At 38.5% G+C, this 18,770-nt stretch overlaps 1 protein-coding gene across 3 annotated transcripts in view; it reads right to left on the bottom strand.

Annotated features, from left to right (window-relative positions):
• Positions 1-18,770, bottom strand: part of CDK6 (cyclin dependent kinase 6) — a 143,957-nt gene that overhangs the window by 100,785 nt on the left and 24,402 nt on the right. For all 3 annotated transcript variants that reach the window (XM_068404465.1, XM_068404466.1, XM_068404468.1), the window contains exon 3: positions 14,034-14,169. In XM_068404465.1, the coding sequence (XP_068260566.1) occupies positions 14,034-14,169 (136 nt within the window). The remainder of the gene's footprint in view (positions 1-14,033; positions 14,170-18,770) is intronic.

Here is an 18,770-nt window from a genome sequence, read left to right as displayed (position 1 = left end):
ACTTTTTGTTAAAGATGTGAACACAAAGGAAAGTAAGAAGACAATCCCTTCCTAACCTCTTCAGGGAATACATAATAGACAAAGCTTGGTTGTGCGCTTTTTAAAAACCACTTTTCAATAATTTTTTTTGCTTGTAATGTACTTGCATGGCAGAAGTATCATGATGCTTGTCAGTGCTGTACAATGGCTCAATATTAGGGTCAATTACTACCTGAGCTCTAGTCACAGGAGTTCATTTAACTTTGCTGCCTCTCTTGCTCCATATTATAAATTCAGGGGTAATGGTTAACTACTTCATGAGTGTTGCAAAGATTAACTGGTTAATGTTTGTTAAGTACTCCAAAGATCTAGGATTTGCTTTCAGTTATAAAGGCATAACAACCTTCAAGAAAACCAAGGATATACATAAGAGGAAAGATTTCTTGGATATAAGTTATGGGTAGAAATGGGCTTCAAGGAAGAGATGAGAGGGGACAGTGACCTACTGGAACCAGGAGCCCCAATCCAAGAATTGTACATATAGCTTTGCAATGTTGTTCTAGCATTGTATGAACTGTCAAAATAGTCTTCAGGATGAGGATCCTACTGGTGCCTTAGTACACCTAAATCAAAAGTAGGGAAAAGGAGAATTGTTCCTTGGAAGCACACAGCAGATTGAGTTGTTCTACAGATTTGCAGTAGCAATTCATTCACAATTCTATTTCATTGAATTAAAAAATCAATATCTCTTGAACCAACAGTTTTACAAGGGGAACAGGCAAGCACTTTATCCTACAGACAAGGCATAGAGAAGAGATTCTGCAAGACGAATCAAACAAGTACACAAAGTCTTTTGTTTTCACTGAAAGCATGAGAAGTTTGCTGATAGCACCAGACTAGGGGAATGGCGGCCCATTCCATTCCACTTACACGGTCTATCACTTTCTCCTTTCTTTTCTGATTTCCTGCCTTCTCCTTTAGTTCTTTCTTTCCTCCTTTCATGTGCCCTGTTGTCCTTTCGTTCCCCATCCCCAGTTCTGACCCTTCTCTTCACCCCTTCACTGCACCCCATCCCACTCAGCCATTTCCTCTCCCATCACACTCACTCTCGGGCCCTGTGGTCCTACTCCATCCTTCGGGTTGCTGTCTCCCACAGGCTAGGTGATTGATTACCAAGAAAGGTAGATCAGCAGAAGATGCCAGCTATTAGCGTGCCTCAGCAGCTCATCTCTGGAATTCAGATATAACAAACTGTAACAGGTAGTGATGTGCCTGAGATGTTTGCTGTGGCTGCAGTGGTGCAATATGGTCCCACACATCTGCCGAGTCCCTCCAAAGTGCCATGGGCCACAGCCCCTCCAGTTCTGAGCAAAATGACACTGATTTACATTAGCGTAAATTAGTGTAAACCTCGTCTTGTTTTCTTTTGAACACTTCACTGGTTCTTAAAAAAGGAGGCATCTTCAACTCGCAGTGACACAATGAGCGATGAGCCTACTTATTTCTTAATGTTAGCACAGGAGACAAGAATCAGCTCTGCTTTGGGGGTGAAGGTGAGGCTTGGGGATGGGGGGAAAGGTGCAACATGAGAGTCAGTAGTCTTCTTGGGAGGGCAGAAGATTGCCTTCAATGTTTCACAGGCATGATATTCTCTCCCTTCCCCCACCTCCCCAAATGCTAAACAAAACAAACTCTAAGAGATTTTTAATAAAAAGCCAAAGGTATGCTAGAAGTTAACTTGTAAAAAGACCCAATCAATGGAACAAACTGCTTCCATGAAGAAATATCTTTTGAAAGTAAAGCGTCACAAATGATGCACATGACAAATGTAGCTTGTGACAAATGCATCATAGCTTCTCAAAAGGGTAACCTGTGAAAAGCAAAAAAGTATGCTATTGACTATGTAAGCCAATTTGGAAAAGAAAACTACATGTCTTCTTGTGTATCTTCACCGTAACCGTTAATGGAAAACCTATGAGAATAAAAGGAGCTACAATCCAGATGTGGAGCACATACGTTTGTGTTTTGCTGAATCAGGCCCTAGAAAGAGAAGTCTTTTGTTTTCCCTATTAACAAAAAAAACATTACAAATCATACCATACAATATCAAACTCTATGTTATTCCAAAATGACAGTTAATTAAGTAGAAACAAACTGTATCTTCAGAAGGGCAAATGAGAGAGGATAGGGTTCACTATCAAAGGACTTCTGTTTTCTTTTTTTTATTAAATAGCAACTGTATTATTTACTGCAGCTTTGCAAGATAGTGAGCAGCTGGGTGTAACACATTTCCATGCTGTGTAACCTCTCCTTATGCTTCGTTAGATTCCTTATCAGGACCAGAAGAAAAGAAATCTGTCTGTTATGCTTTTCCTGTGGCAAAGGAAAAGACAAGATGATGACTTTCCAGCTCATTTCACTTGTACAACGTTCTCATCAATCACCATGGGGTAGGTCTTTGTTATTTTCACTGAAGGACTGTTCTTAGTTTTCTGTCACAATAAAGCACGACTCCACTAACTAGCAAATCAAGGTTACCTCCACCACATTTGCAAAAGAACAAAATGCAAACATAAGGCTAAAGCTACTTCTGAAATATTTTCCAAGGCCCCGGTTTCACAGACATAAACCTAAGTTGAATTGGGTCTAAATTCTTGTCATTGAAATGAAGGTTAAAGTCTGAAACACTCAGAGCAGTTGAGGTAAGGAAGCTAAACTAACCATTTCATCAAGAACCAAAAGTTTTCTGCTTGTTTTGCGACTTTCTGCTCCAGAAACCAAGCAAAGAAACTGTGGTTTATTTTTATTTTAAACTCTCTGTCAAGTATGCATCTCTTTGCAGTTTTGGTTCACTATAGCCCACGCAGCTTGGCCTCTATTCTGCTTTCCCTATGTCTTCAACAAGCCCTACAGACATCAGCAGGAATTATGTGAGCAAACAAAAGGCAAGAAAGGGATATATTCTAATCAAGGCAAAAACAGAATAAAAAATGCTTTGTAAGATGGTCTCTCCTCCTTTAACTTCATGTTTTTATATGTCTTTTCCTTTTTGGTCTGTGTTGTTTCTCACTGAATGAGAGTTATACACAACATACTATTGTAATAACAAGCATATGGCTCAGAGATCGCTGTTGACTTTCTCAAGTCTCAAATTAGACATTTTTATTTAAAAAACATGAAAGACATCTGTATACTCTTTCATTAAATGCATTTTACATTTGTAACATCCTACGTATTCTTTTGGAACCATTTCCATTCAAATGCCGACTCTGAGTTTGGATAGCAAGTATTTCCTTTGTAACACTAAGGGAGAAGCATGTTACTGTCAAAATTTCTCTCTAAAAAGTCCTTGCTAAAATATTTACTCTGCTTGTCAGAACAGGAATATCTGAAGTTAATTCCAAACGAAAGAATATTTTAGAATGAATCATAAACTAGACATTAAAAAAAGGCAACACGCTGCCATTCCAGTGCCCCTTCCCTGCTATAAAACTAAATGAAAAATGACTCTGCATTTGCATCCACAGAATACTGTAACATTTCGGAGCCTTCTGAGATTCCTTAATTGTAGTTATGCAACAGAACTGTCACATCCTAAAACAAAGGACGAAAATTCAGCAGCTGAATTTATTGGCTTGGAAACGAAATGTTCTTAAGAGATGGCTAACATGTCTTCTTGATTATTTTTGGCATTTTAAAGTTACAGTGCAATGCTTCCTATTGCACAGACCAAAGACGTGGGACATTTTAGAAATACTTAGAATTTTTATGGCACTGTTTGTAAAGTCACATATTTAGCAACAGTGAAGACTGTTGATCAGTAACCTTCTTTGCAATTAAACCACTAATTTCAATGGGCCCTTTATGGTATAAGACACTGTTCAACATTAACAAAGATATAATGCGCTGACTTCTAATGAGTTGGTCATGATGGTAAAAAACAGCTTCCTCTTTTAAATGGGTATTCTCAAGGGTCACGATTTTCAAAGGCAAACGGGATAAATTCTGTGGCCAGAACAGTTATGTTATTAACGTATTCATGGAAAAAGAAATAAACAAACCAGTCCGTCAAACCTGTGATCCTCTGGAGCCTGTTTCCATTACTGAGTCAGTTTACTATGATGACCAACTATGACACACTTTTGTGGATAGTCAGGAGTCTGGTTCCAAAGGCACAGACATTGCTTACAGACAAGTTTTGAGGGAAGACTACTTCCTCGCTCTGACAAAGCATTTAAACACAAGCAAAATGCATGTTTATGACTAATCTGAGACTACGGAAACAATGGTTTCGATTCTTCTTTGCTCTAACCTTGGAATTCATCAGGTCAGTAGTACAGGATAACAACTGATTCTCCTTAGTTAGCTCCTCTAATTCACAGTCTTTGAACCTCACTTCTTCTAAAGCTGGAGCAATCTGTTTACATAAAATCAAGCAGAAGCTTAAGTGCTTTGCTGGAGCAGAGCCTCTGCTCCCTTAGGGGTTTCTCCTTTAAGGTCTGAAGTTGAACCAGAAGGTTCAGGTATATATTCCAGCATGCATTTAAATGTTTTATATATACTGACATAAGTGGTAGTACTGCATAGCTGTAACGATAACAGAGAAGTAAGAAGAACCTAAAATACTGATGTTTATGAGTCTTTGGATAAGACTTCCAACCCAAAAATTAAGGACAGATTTGATCTAGAAGCTTGAGCCTTTGTAATTTGCTCTTTCTTAATTGTAAATTGTTCAGGCTTTGCATGAAAACAAATGAAAGGCTGCTCACTAACTGATGCTAATAGCATTGCACCACACTCACCCCTGGAGGAACCCTAAGATGCCAACAGTTACACCACAGAAGAATTCGACCCATAGTTGTGCTCTGGAGTAGCAACATTGGCAAATATTACAAAACCATGTCTGCTTTATTAAAACTACAAATAAATTAATCATTTTAATTTCTAAATATTTGCCCTCGCTGTCACACCAAGAGCAAACAACAAACAGTATTTGTTATTTCACTCATGTTTCCATTCTAAATTTTCTGTCTTCTGGCAGCTGCTTGCGAACTTACTAATAATGTGGGTCTTTGTTTGGACTTCTTAAAAAGACGGGTATTCTCAAAATGGAAGAAAGCTCATTTTATTTCACTTTGAAACCTGAGAAACCTGTAACATGAACCATATGCTGATTACAGAGCACTGATATATAAAGGAAGCAGTTGTGTAAATGTGTGAAGTGGCTGTGGTAGGGAAACAGCAGAGCAGAGGAGAAGCATTATTTTAGACAAATAATGCTGTTGTAGGATCTGATTATCATGACTCATGTTTAACAAGGTATTGTGTAAGGCCAACCAAAAAGGAGGACCTATTATGGTGGTCACTATCCAGTCAAGGGTTTTCACATAGCCTCTTCCATTAAAAGCTCACAAATAAAATGGACAAGACAGACCCCAGGTGGAGAAACAGTGTGACAGTTCCATGATATTATTTTTTTAAGGGAGTAGAGTCAGTTAGGAGGGGATAAGCAATATGGAAAGAAAAATGATGGAGAGGAAAGTTCTGGAGGGAGGGAAAGAACAGAAGAGTGCTACACAGTGTAAATACAGAGTGAAAGTGAGGTAAAAAAATGAAGGTGGAAGGGAAGGATGGAAGGAAGAAAGGGCTAGAAAAAATGGGATTAGCACACACATTGGGTTCAAATCACTGGAAGCTCTCTGCGTGTCAGAGGTTTTGGCTTTGGTTGCTTCAGTAGCTGAGTGTAGCTGGCTGATGCCAGTGGCTGGTGCTTCTCTGCAGCTTTGTCTCTGATGACCAGAGGCCAGGAAGCAGGGAGGAACCGCGTCTCCTCTGGTATCTGCAGGGGCAGGTGGGACAGGGGCTCTCCATGTGTCTCTGATCTGACACACTGAGTAGGAGGGAGAGGCACAGCCTTGCCTGGGTCCCATTTTATTCCTTCCCTACGACAGTAAGAGCCCTCATTCCAGCTCAGCTGTATCTGATGATGAGCTGGAACATGAGCCTAGGGGATGGACTCTGGGAATCAGCAGATGTACATGTGTGTATATATATGTGTATGAGTATGTGTAGTATGCCTTCACATGTATACCTATAAAGACAATATATACCAAACCACTCCCTAGGCACAGGAGGAGAACTGGTACTACCCTTCTGTATTCTCGTACTTTTGACTTTTCTCTAAGCATTTGAGTTGCCAGTTCTGGCCTCTTCTGGCCCACAGATAAAATTTTGAGATCATGAACTTCACAGACAGTAAAGTGATGATCATCGAGTTTCCCTTTCCCTTTCTCCCACTTGCTCAAATAGCAACATTTTTTCTGTAAATATGTTAGAGGACTTTTACAACAATTATATGTATATACGTATGTGTGTCTATGTGCCTATATATATAAATAATTTAAAAATTCTTAAAGTTAATTTTAAGTTCTACATATGAAAACATCCAATACAAAAAAATTACGTCCCTATCCATTTGTATGGGACTTCGTTCTCTGACATAAGCTAAATACATCTGTTACAGAGGAAAAGAAGCAAACACAACATATCTTGATTAAATCAGTAGGTCACTAAAGCAAAACGCTTCAAATTAATTTTTACTGTGGCATACAATAACCTGCCTATTCACTGGCATAAAAGCAGTGCATGCAGCTAGCACAAGGGTATTAAATTTCTCTTGGGGTCGAATAGAGAAAAGAGTTTTATAAAAAATTAATTTAGTTGATTGCTATATTATCTTCTATTAGCTATGAATTGTCTGTGGCTAACTTGTGAATTATTTTACACTACAGCTGTATATTTGCTGTGAATAAATATGGACACTGTGAATATTCTAGTACAGAGAATCTGAGCTGCAGTAACTTGGGTTGGCTGAGATGGGAAAGGTATCCTGCGGCGATGCTTCAGATCAGCTGAGTTCGACCCTTAGAATCTAGAGTTCAACAAGAAAAAATACGTTGGCCAGGTTTCCCAAATATCTGTCTTGCCACAATTTGTGTCATTCTGTCTCCTCTTCCCCATCTCTGTGTACTTGTTTTGGGGTGAAGTATAGCTTTGCGGGTATGCAGAGGCATAGGGCCTGATTTCCTTCCAGTGCAGAAACTACTATTAAGAAAGTGATTCCTATCTGCCCCCATAAAAATCAAGAAAGGCTTTTTGAACATCTCTTTATCTCACATCTGCTGTAGTCCGACCTTCAAATTACTTGTCAAAAGTAACATATGGCTTGTAAACAAAATTTACAACATGGGTAAATCCAAGCATTTCAGTCTACTTTTCTGACGCTGCTTTATGTGCACCATGAGCTGCAACAGCTTTCTCTTAATTGCTTTAACTGTGGCATCTCATCTTTGATGATGAAAAAGACTCTGAAAACATGAATGACGCTTCTGCTGATCACTGAGGCACGATCTACTTGCAGAGCAAGTTGCGACTATACGCCGCCACCACCACGAGACAAAGCATCTCGCAAATACTCCCCACTCCGAGGAACTGCCACTGGCTCACTGCGGAACAGTACGGCACTGTCTCTGACATGCTGCCTGGCAGTCTGGCCCCCCTTTTACACCTGCTTGAGCATTATTCCTACCATGTGCTCGCTTTCTTTCTTTCAGCGTCACTAAAGCATTTCACATACCTATTGCTACCACACTGATGTTCCAATAGCAAAAACCCAGTGTCACTAATAATCTGAGAGCGTCTCAAGGGAATTCAGAGCAGTAGGATCCATAAGCTTTTTTTTTGCATCCCATCACCATCCAGCTCTGCAGAATTAACAGAAATGAAATGAGCTGACAGCAACATTTCACTTCCAGTGTTGGTAATAGTGCAATTTTGCAATCACATGATCATAAATTCTGTTCTACCAAAGGCTCAATCTCCATCCATGCCCACAATTCAGAATCTCTTCAGTTTCTTAATTCCCTTTGACTTTCTGAATAAAGATGATTTCTGGCCCTCCATCTATTGAAAACAATAGCTTCCTTCTGACTTCAAAAAGGATGTGTCCCTTAGGGCCCTACTGGACTGTACTGCTGCCTTGAGAGTTTGGGCCATAGAAGAAAAGTAGGTTGAGATGTCTATTTAGAGAGTCCTTGATAGACATCTTTTCATAGTGACATTTCTAATTCAGTGTTATTGTCTTGAAAGACAAAAATTATTATTTCAGGCAGGTTGCTTTCATGCATTATGCTACAATGTTGCTTGACTGCTTTCCAAACTGGAACAACCGAAAAAATGTGAAGCGCTCCAATGATTTTAAATCTCTCTAGTCAGGACAGAGTGATTTAAAATTATTGGAGTGCCTCACATTTTTATGAGCTCTCAGTTTGCAAGTAACGAAGGTCTGGGCAGTCCTGGGCTACAGCACTGCAAAAAACCAACTATGTATTATCATCAGTTTGAAAATGTTTGCATCTGAATTTGGAAATGGTAGGGATTTGGAGATATTTAATGCCACCATAATTAAAATCAGTGGTTGTTCACTGACTGTAAAAAGGTCCAAGCTAAAGAAGCAACTGTAGGGACACAACATCATATTTTGTAGCATCCTGTGCTCAGCAGTTCCTTCACTCGAATCACGGCTCCTCCTAGCCCCTTGGTCAGCCTGTACTTTACTACCTGCACCACCGCACCAAAGGAGATGTGGCTGTGTCTCTACATGCAGCACAGTATGGGAAAGAAACAACACCACCTGCAACAGAGGGAACCACCACCCTTTGGAGAATACCCTCTTTATAAGGTTTAGTTCCTTCAAAGCTGCCACTTGTGCAGGGTACCTGCTCTCTCTCCTGCTACCCTTCCAGGCAGCAGTCCAACTCCTGGTAGCAGGATAACAGAGAAGAAAATAAAAGATTTATCCCACAATAATCTATCAGTTCAGTCTTTTCCTTTTTCATTTAATTATAGTGGCAACTCTTCTTTAATTCATAATACAGATTCAGAACAAAATTTATTGCAAAAAAACCCACAAAGAATGACATCCTGAGCAGTTGTAAATGGGCATCATTTCACTGAAACTAATGGATTTACACCTCTTAGGATCAGTTGGGGATCTGCTCCATTACTTGTGGACTCTAAATTCCTCACTAAGTTTTGCTTCTTTCTTTCTTTACCACAAAAGTACTGACAGGAAAATATTAGTAACAGCTCTTCTCTTAGTATCTTTCTTATTAACTTGAGCAGGCTCTTTTTTTAGTGACTTTTAAGTTTGATGTTGTTAAATACAGCCACACTCTGAAGACTCTCAGTACTGGTTAATCTGTTTTCCTGGAATATCTTGTGCTGTTTTCAGAACTGAATGATTGTGTGACATCTGCTCCACATCTCATAAGTGATCGACTGAGTAGGTACAACTGTGGCAGATGGCTGATGACTCACCTCACAACACTGAACACTGGTTTGCTTTCTGAGAAGCAACATCTTCATATTTATTCTGAGTCTTGCAAAGACGTGACCGGTCTGCCTGGTTCGACAGCAGGGAATGTAAGTTACAGAAAATACACAGGGATGCAACAGCAACATTTATTCTAGGATGCGCGGTAGTATTTTAAAATTCAATTTATGAGCTACCATCAGATAAATCCACATAAGGAAATTAGGTTCACTGCTGTACTTTCTAAATTTTAGGCATCTAAACAGCAAAATCTGGATCCCTGAATCAGACAGAAATCTAGGCTTCCTATGCAAAGGAGATACAGAATAATATCTACAAAAGCCATTTGCTTGAGTGAGGAATCAGGAAACACCAGAGAAAAGGAGATACCTTAAACCCTGTTCTCTCTGTGACTTGGTTGCCCTGTTGCAGGCTGGGGGTAATACCATGAAGATTCACAGATCACAGACCTGGGTAGAAGGACATTCCCAGCTCTTCTAACATCCCATGATAGATAATGTATGCACCTGTTATACCAGGGACCTTTGTTCTGCTCCCTCCTCTGTTGACTGTCAGATTGAAACAGGCACAGCCCAGTTAGCACGTATAGCTTAGGTAGGCTAAGTTCTGATCAGTTGTAAGAAATCTATTGCACGAAGCCACAAGTTTACTTCTAATGACATTACCCTGCAAAGTTAACTTTGTTCATTGCTAAAATTAAGAACCTCGGTAACAGTTTGTTATCTCCTCTCATTCTTACAGACTCCTTAGCATGGTAGAACAAGATGACTGGAGGGAACTCCAAAGAGCCATTCCTAAACCACTTAATTTACAGCTCTATATACCAAGCCATCACATGTGTATATTACGTTAAAGATAAATATTGTTATATACATTGCACTAGCTTAAATCAATAAACATCAACTTGTTTGCATGCACATGATTTCTGTATTAGAAATGTAATTAGTGTTATAACAACCATATCCATATCCAGATCCTTTAGGATCAAAAAACACATGCCAGCCTCACAAGCATCACATCAAAATGTGATCACCCAGCTTAAACATGCTTCAGTCCCAAAGACTAACACATCAAAACGCTTTAGTGGCCTGCTAACTATTTTTTTTAATCTTTCTGTGGCAGAGACGTGTCATTCCCATTTCCACTACCCTTATGTCAACTAACAAAAGTTCCTAACGAGCCAAGTCTCTTGGAGGCTCAACTGCTAACGCCATTAACATTACCAAAGACCTGTGCATGACTAACAGCTGTGTCCTAAGGAAACTGAACTCATACCTTCCATTTCCACATAAACTGCCCTAAAGTTAAAGAGTATCCCAGGAAGGAAAGAAAGGAGGAGATGACTATTAGAGAGGAAAGAAGGAAGATGTTGTCATTGCTGATTCTGATTCATCCCGTATGGAATATAGATTAACCAGGTCTGACAGAGGAAGCCAGCAAGGGTGAGCAGGACTGTAATCCAATAGTTACAAAGACATATTAATTAGATTAAGGACTTGAACATAGTTCTCTTTCAAAGGTGAATGCCATGTCCACGAGTATTTGGAGTCATGTTCTCCATCCCTCTAGCCCAAAGTATACGCCATTAAAAAATGATGGAAGTGCTTCAGCAGAAAAGGTTTAAAATACCTCTATCCAGAATAACCTAGAACTCAGTTGCCAGAGCTACAGACACAGAAAAGGACTACAGCATTCATGCTCCTGGTAACAGGGAGGGAAAGCAAGCATGTCTGCCCTACATCCTGGGTAAATATTCCCACTACCAGGCAATGCCTCAAAGGGAAACTGCCTCTCTTCTATCATTTTATGGGTACCTGTGGATATGTTCCTAAAATACCCTCTGGGGTGACTCCCGCTGCCGGGCTTTAGAAATTAGAAAGTCATTGCTGAGCAACATTAAGACAAAAGCTTTAGTTGCGTTTAAATGATCGATATGGTTAGTTTCTCTGAACTGCTACAGTCTGATTACTATCCGCTAAACAAAAAGGAAATTCTTAAAATGGTACCAGTGTCACTTATATTCCTTGACAGTTGGTAACTAAAAATGCCAGCATGCTCCAAACCAGCAAAAGCTGAGTCTCCCTCCCCCAAATGGTATGTAATGATGGTAGTTAATTCACACAGAAAAGATCTTTTGGGGCTGATACTTCTCTCATAGTAATTTTATGTCATTCAAATTCCACTAACAACTGTTGAGTTTACACCATAGTGCCAAAGAGGTATATTAGATCCTTCAACTTCAAGCTATCCAAAGCTTACTTGGCTCATTTGACACCTCTGTGTTGCTGACACATGCAGAACTTTAACAGATGGTCTTACAATACCGGCAGTTGTTTTGCACTGTGCTAGTGGTGAGGGGAAATGCTCTACACAAATTGTCTGCAATTCTGGCAAAGAAATGAAGTACAAGTCTATATTAACCTCAAAAGCCAAACTATAAAAAGTCAGATTAGTCATTTAACAATGTATGTGCTCTGGGTTAGATGCTCAGCTGCTGCAAAATGGCAATATTTCCCTGCAGCCAGGAGAATTATGCTTTGCTTCAGTCCCTACCAGGAATAGCCATAAAGACTGTATCACTAGAAAGGTATTGATGTGATCAGCCCTGACTATCAGCAAAAGTACCTCCATAAACTGTGTGTTTTCACACAAATAGTGAAGCAACAGGGTGCAACTTAAGTTAACTGAACCTTTGTTTTTTTTCCTGTGCCAAAGAGAATTCAAGAAATAACACATCAGCTACTGTGCAAATGTTGAAATCAACAGCGACGACCAAGTAAACAGCAATTTTACGTTTTTCCTCACCCATTTAAAAAGAGCTGCATGTACCAGAAGCTGGATTTTACACTCACTAATTTCACTGGCTGCAGTGGAACTCGCACTGTACATAAAAGCCCAGAATTCTTCCTCCTTGTTTCTGTGTGGTTAAATTTTTCTCTTTTATTGTGCCAAATTATCAGATATATCAACTGGGTTGAACTAGTAAACCATGTATGCAGAATAATGTCTTTCAAAAGTAAACCAAACAATTTCCTTCACCAGTATATAACCTCCATGAAATGTATGTTCACACATATGTGTATTACTTTGCAAATTTAGAACGGACTTTTAGAAAATCACAAACGTTTTAGTTCAGTGCTCACCTCTTCTATTTGCTTTAAATGAAACATAGGTTGGAAGATATTTCAAAGTGAGATTTCAGAGCCTCGGTCATTCAGTTTCCATCCATTTCAATATATTTAGTTAGATACTATGTCAGTCACCTTGTACGTTTTTTTCACAATGTTAGTTATATTGAAATACAGTTCCTTTAGGTAGCTTCAACGCCCTAGAAGGAAGTAGAACCCTAAAAGCATTATCATAAGAGAGTCCTTCAAATGCAAGAGGTATATTCCAGTCTTCTGCTGGGACTGAATCAAAGGGGTATCCATTTTTTTAAAATTTTATTTTATCCACTAAGGTTGCTTAAAAAACATGGTTGCTGAAACTGCCTGATGTTACACATTTGTGACTTTGATAGAAGTGAAAAGATCTTTATCAGTTTTATGTCTAATTTTATACTGAAAGATCAAACAACTCCTAAGTTTGAATATGTTAACAAAAAGAATACTAAAACAACTATATTTCAGAAAGGTTTCATGTTTTCTTTTCCTCCCTCAGGACTTTTGCCAGACTAAGATGACACAACATACTTCCAGAAAGTACTTATACAAATGCAAAATAATCAGTCTCTGAAAGCATAAATTATTTTTCTTCATGAAAAAAAAGAAAAATTAAAAGAAATGTTAAACAGACACAGTCAAAGTGTAGGAACATCAATCCCTCTGCTTCTCTTCCCAGCCATAAATATTTTGTCAAACATTTCAAGCTATGATCCTCAATGTAGCACTTTGCTCTGAAATTCCCAGGAGAGAAGAGGAGTTGGTATACATATTTTAGTAGTAATAATGCAAGCACATCCTATCTTGGGAAGAGGTCCTCCCATACAGATGAGATATATGAGTTATATATATATATGAGATAACATGATGGGAAAACTTCATGATCATCCTTCCAGTTACTGAGAGCCTTCACAGCTTCTACAACAGCTGGTCATGCTACCCCCTTCCTTATTCCCTGCAGAGCTCACCATGGGTCCATGGTGAACATTTCTTGCTTTTGGAGCATATAGAAACTTTTCTGGCAAGAGGGACGTGAAACAAAAGGAGTCTCTTGGGGAAAAAAAAGGCAAAGGGAAGGGGATAGGAGCACAGGATTTATTTTATCCATTCTAACAATATCCAGCACTCCATCAGACACCTTCTAGGGAAGGTTCAAGTAGCCTTGGACTAAACAATAATGGAATCAACTGCCTACAGCTGCAAGCAAAGGTCATTCTTAATGATTTGGAAAGCTGTATTTGGTAAAACAGTAGAGATTCAGGGGATTTATAAATCTAAAAGAGAAAAAAAACCCAAGTGCAACCTTCCACAAAGAGATTACATCTGTTAGTGAATACAGATCTTTGTGCTGCAATTCATGTCCCAAGCTGGGCATTACTCAGTTTTGACATAACAAAATCCTATCAAATCAAAGCGCAGTTTGTCTTTGTGATTTATCTCTTCATCCTTCCTATTTAATATTTTCTATAATAACATACAAAATCTTTCTTCTTAAATACCTTTATAGTTTCAGTAGGCACTCCAGGCTCTGGAACTTTATCCAAGTAAGTAGTCAAGTCTTGATCCACGTGTTCAAACACTAATGTTAACTTGGTCTCTCTGTCTGTTCGTGACACAGTGCACACATCAAACAATCTGAGAGGAGGAAAAGAGGAGATAAGTATACAGGAACCAGTACAGACATACATACCTTGCAGCTCAAACATGTCTATTTAAATTCTTTACAGTATATAGAACGGAAAAAAAAGCCTTCCAAAGCTAGAGCAATCTTTGAGCTCTTGATTCACCAGGTAACTACTGATACATCAATAGCCTGGAGAAGAGAAGGCCTTCTAGCAGCCTTCCAGTACCTGAAGGGGGCCTACAGGAAAGCAGGAGAGGGGCTTTTTACAAGGGCAAGTAGTGACAGGACGAAAGGGAATGGTTTTAAACTGAAAGAGGGTAGATTTAGATTAGATATTAGGAAGAAATTTTTTACTGTGAGGGTGGTGAGACACTGGAACAGGTTGCCCGGAGAAGTTGTGGATGCCCCCTGCCTGGCAGTGTTCAAGGCCAGGTTGGATGGGGCTTTGAGCAACCTGGTCTAGAGGAAAGATGCCCCTGCCTGTGGCAGGGGGGTTGGAACTAGATGATCTTTAAGGTCGCTTCCGACCCAAACCATTCTATGATTCTATAACATCATATCTCTCTCTCTCACATGTGGATTCTGAAATAGGATTAAGAATTAAGAATTCATCAGCGTTCAAAGTAAAATAATTACATGAAAAGAAAATATTTTTTGGGCAGAGCAACTAGAGTTAATACAGAAAATGACTGGATATTTGTCCACATTCTATGCTGTAGCACTTACAGGCATTTTAAATAAAAATTTGTGAGAAACATTTTTGAGAAAAAATATACAGAGTGTTTGCATGCACCTTCAGTTTCTTCACACGTAACTCCCATGTTCACCATTACACAGCTTTACAATTAAATCTCCTTTGGCAGAAACAGATTTTTTTTTGCTGATTACTGTTGTAAGTTCCTGGATGCAAGGAATACCTTCAGAGTCAGGATACAGACTGGGAAAAAAGCTTCGTGCACAAGATGCCACTACTAAGAAAGCTTTCTTCTCTCATCACTTTCTGCCATTCTTTACAGAAATTTCTTTATCATTCCACCTTGTTGCACAACATTGAATTCAAACTAATTTGCAAAGCCTTTCATAATGTCACATTCCTGATTACTCTGTTTTCTATTGTTTTCTCTTTTTACTTAGGATTTCTCTCACCTTCTCCACTTCATCTGCTGTACCAGCTTTAATCACTGTTTTATCTTTTTCACAAACATTTGCCCATCCTTCTGTGCTTCACACATATACTCATATCAGCGACTTTCACTATCCTTCCTCAAGTCCCACTTCTACAAAATCACAATAGGAAACCATCTTACAGATGGAAGGACACTTGTTCCCCTCTCACATACTCTACTAATGTGTTTATTCATTTAGTTTTAAGTTATACAGATCTGATTGCCTTTCTCTCTGAAGCAAGGCAGAAAATCAACTGCTACTTTTATTAGGTGACAGTAGATTTAAAAAAATATATGAATACAGTTATTGAGAAAAACGTCTACACTGTTAAACTGAAGAACCTATCATCGATAACAAACCAAAGCAGCATTGATACTACTGCTTATTTTGGTCAACTTCATTGCAGTTATGTTGTTTTATTACATGTGTCTTTCATCCTCTTACTTAGAATAACTGCTTCCTTACTTTGTGCAAGGTGCAGGATTTCTGATAACATTATAAGTAATATTTTTGTTCTTTGTACTAGGACTAAAGGCTTTATATGCAGGATCTGTAGACAACAGATCACACACAAAGCCTTGGGGGCCACTGCCTTTTCAAGGAGGACATCTGACAAACAGACTAGGAAAACACTTTGTACTGAGTTTTTACTTTTTACCTTAAATCTCAAAGTATTTCACAAGAGAAGGGAAGATAAAAATTGGCATAACTATATCTGTGAAGACTGTAATCCAGGTTTAAGAGTGAGTTGTACGTGAGAGTATGTTCATGTGAGATGATATAGATTTAACATATTAAGGCCGTGGTCCCACTTTAACAGCATTTCCTAAATAATCTTTGGTCAGATGCTTAAAAATTGTTTATTAGCCACCATGTTTTGAAAATTGATGCATGCACATTCCTTTTAGCTTAAAGAGGCTTTTCAGTGAGTAATAGTTGAGGAACTGGAGTTATAGAATATGGAGAGACTGTCACCCTACTTCTACTAGAAGAATAATCTGTACTTAAGCTGTAATCATCATATGAACAAATATTAATTGAATTATTATGGTAACATAGTGACTGTAACAGCAAATATCTCGGCACATTTCTCATAAAGACAAATACTGTTCTCCTTATGATTCCCTTAATAGGGCGTACATGGAAGACATATGTCCTGTACAGAATAAATCAGTTTTGTGAAAAGTCACAAACCTTCCCAAAAAGTGAAATTTGCTGGTATTTGGCTGGAGGTTAATAATCTGCAATATATTTATATGAATCAATGTGGAATGTAGCTGGACTGCCTATAACCCCAACACATGCAAATAGAGAGGAGCCAGACAGGTCTGAACATCTGAACATAAACACTGGAAAATATTTCCAACTGTATGATTCCTTTGTGTTGACTTACATTTACCTAAAAATGTTCTAAAACACCTTTTTTTTTTGCCAGGTATTTAATACACTGGCAAAATTATCTTTTCAACTATAGCAAAACTATAATTCAAGAAAAAAAGGAAAAAAGATTTCACTGTATAGAATATAGAAGCAACACAGAATTTCCAACTCACTGTGGAGGGAAATGCTGATTCTCTGTTTAATTCTTCTGTATGTGGCTTATTTTGATTCTGGCATTTCTGGCACAGCAAAATAAGGAACTCTGAGGAGTGCAATTCTAGTCACCTATTACTGAGTAATAATATTATCACTGAGTTATAATATTATTATATTATCTTTCCTTTTTATACACCCTTTATGTGAAACTCTAAATGCTTTACTGTTAATAATAAAAACTCCAGATCCTGCACAGGGCTGGGTAGAAGCACATTGTGCTTACTCACAGAAAATATAGCTGCTGTGTTAGAAAGTTAATAATTTAAAGCACAGCTTACATGAATCCACAATATTACAAAAAGACAACATCTGGTATTGCCCATCCTAATCATTCTGGAAACAGATTGAGAAAGACACAGCCTCTTTATTTCGTAGTTTCCATAGGGATAAAACTACTTTTTTATAAATTATATTCTTTTACATCCACTGTGCGAAAATCACCCATAAAGTTCTCTTTAGTCAGGAACACCTCTGCTGTCTACAGTGCACATCTGTCAAGCCATTTCCTCATGATTTTCTGTACGTGATGGGTTAGTTTTGCGTGCGATTGCCTCTCTGGAACAAGCAACAGCAAAAGGCCTTTTATTTAAAGAGTTACTACGTGGCTACTGTCCTAAGTGAAGTAAATGTACCTCAATTAATACAGGATTTCCATACTGAATACTTTGTAAACACAAGCCCTGGCCTTCTATTGTACTTACAAAAGAAACGTTTGAGTTATTTGATTAACGTAAGATCCGCTGTGGGAAATCCTGCAAGTATTTAACAAGATGTTTGGCTGGGAGTCATACACTGCTTGATGTGTTGATCTGAACTGGAACATTGTTGAACAGACACTTACGGAGTACCTGTGTTTTAATGCAGACATTTTTTCAAGTTAACTGCACTGAAGTAAAAAAAGCTACAAAATCTATGTCTCTGTTTTACTTTATGTGTCTAGTGCCTAGTGGATCTTACCATAACCTAGCAGAATACTTGCTTTCCTACAAAATACTTTGGTTTTTTTGAATGCAGAAAAGTAGATGATACGTCTTGAAGTCTCCAGAGCTTCTTACAACATGTAATCTGACAAATGCAACCTCAGTTCATCTTTGTTTTACAATGTACAATCTGAATGCTTAATGCTTTTATAAGAAAAGACACAGTTATGCCAACTCCTTTGAAAACTATTGTGTCTGCTAACTGGTACTAATTTGGTAACTGCTTCTAGAAAGTCCTTAAATGTTGGACTAATCCAACATGAACACATATCCCTTTACTTTGCTGGTCACTCACAGCACTGAACAAAAACACAATCCTTGCCCTCTAAAGTTTTTCAATAACATGGATTTACTTTAATTTTCTTGGGAACAGTGTCTTCCTAGGAAGAGTTACTTCCTAGCCTATGCATGAGAGTGAAAGAGAACAGGAGCCATTGATTTATGAGTAGGAGAAATGTTTAAGATGACTGTGGTGTGGTTAAGTAGTGGCACAGTAATATGCTACAGTTTTAAGATTTCATAAGTTTGGACAAAGACTGAGATGGAAAGAGTCTGGTGGTCTTAACCTAACTTTGAAAGGTATTTATCCACATGACAGAAAACCTGTACAGAATTTATGTGTGACTGACAGTGTTTATGCAAACACCACAAGATTGGGATACCAAGACTATTACAGGTCATGATTGAGGTTTATTGACAAATATGTGGGGGGGAGCCTGAATAGTTTCTGCTTTCACTACCTTTGGCTCAGGTTAATCATGTGAGTCCATAATTTTCAAGGGCACGGAAAATTTCAGCCTCTCATACCTAAAAGCATTGAAGAATGCCAGTCAGACATCCTTTGAGTCCAAATTTCAGGAGCAGCCCTA

Source organism: Nyctibius grandis, chromosome 7 (genome assembly GCF_013368605.1).
Source record: "Nyctibius grandis isolate bNycGra1 chromosome 7, bNycGra1.pri, whole genome shotgun sequence".
Lineage (NCBI taxonomy): Eukaryota > Metazoa > Chordata > Aves > Nyctibiiformes > Nyctibiidae > Nyctibius > Nyctibius grandis.
This window is presented reverse-complemented; position numbering and strand designations above follow the sequence as displayed.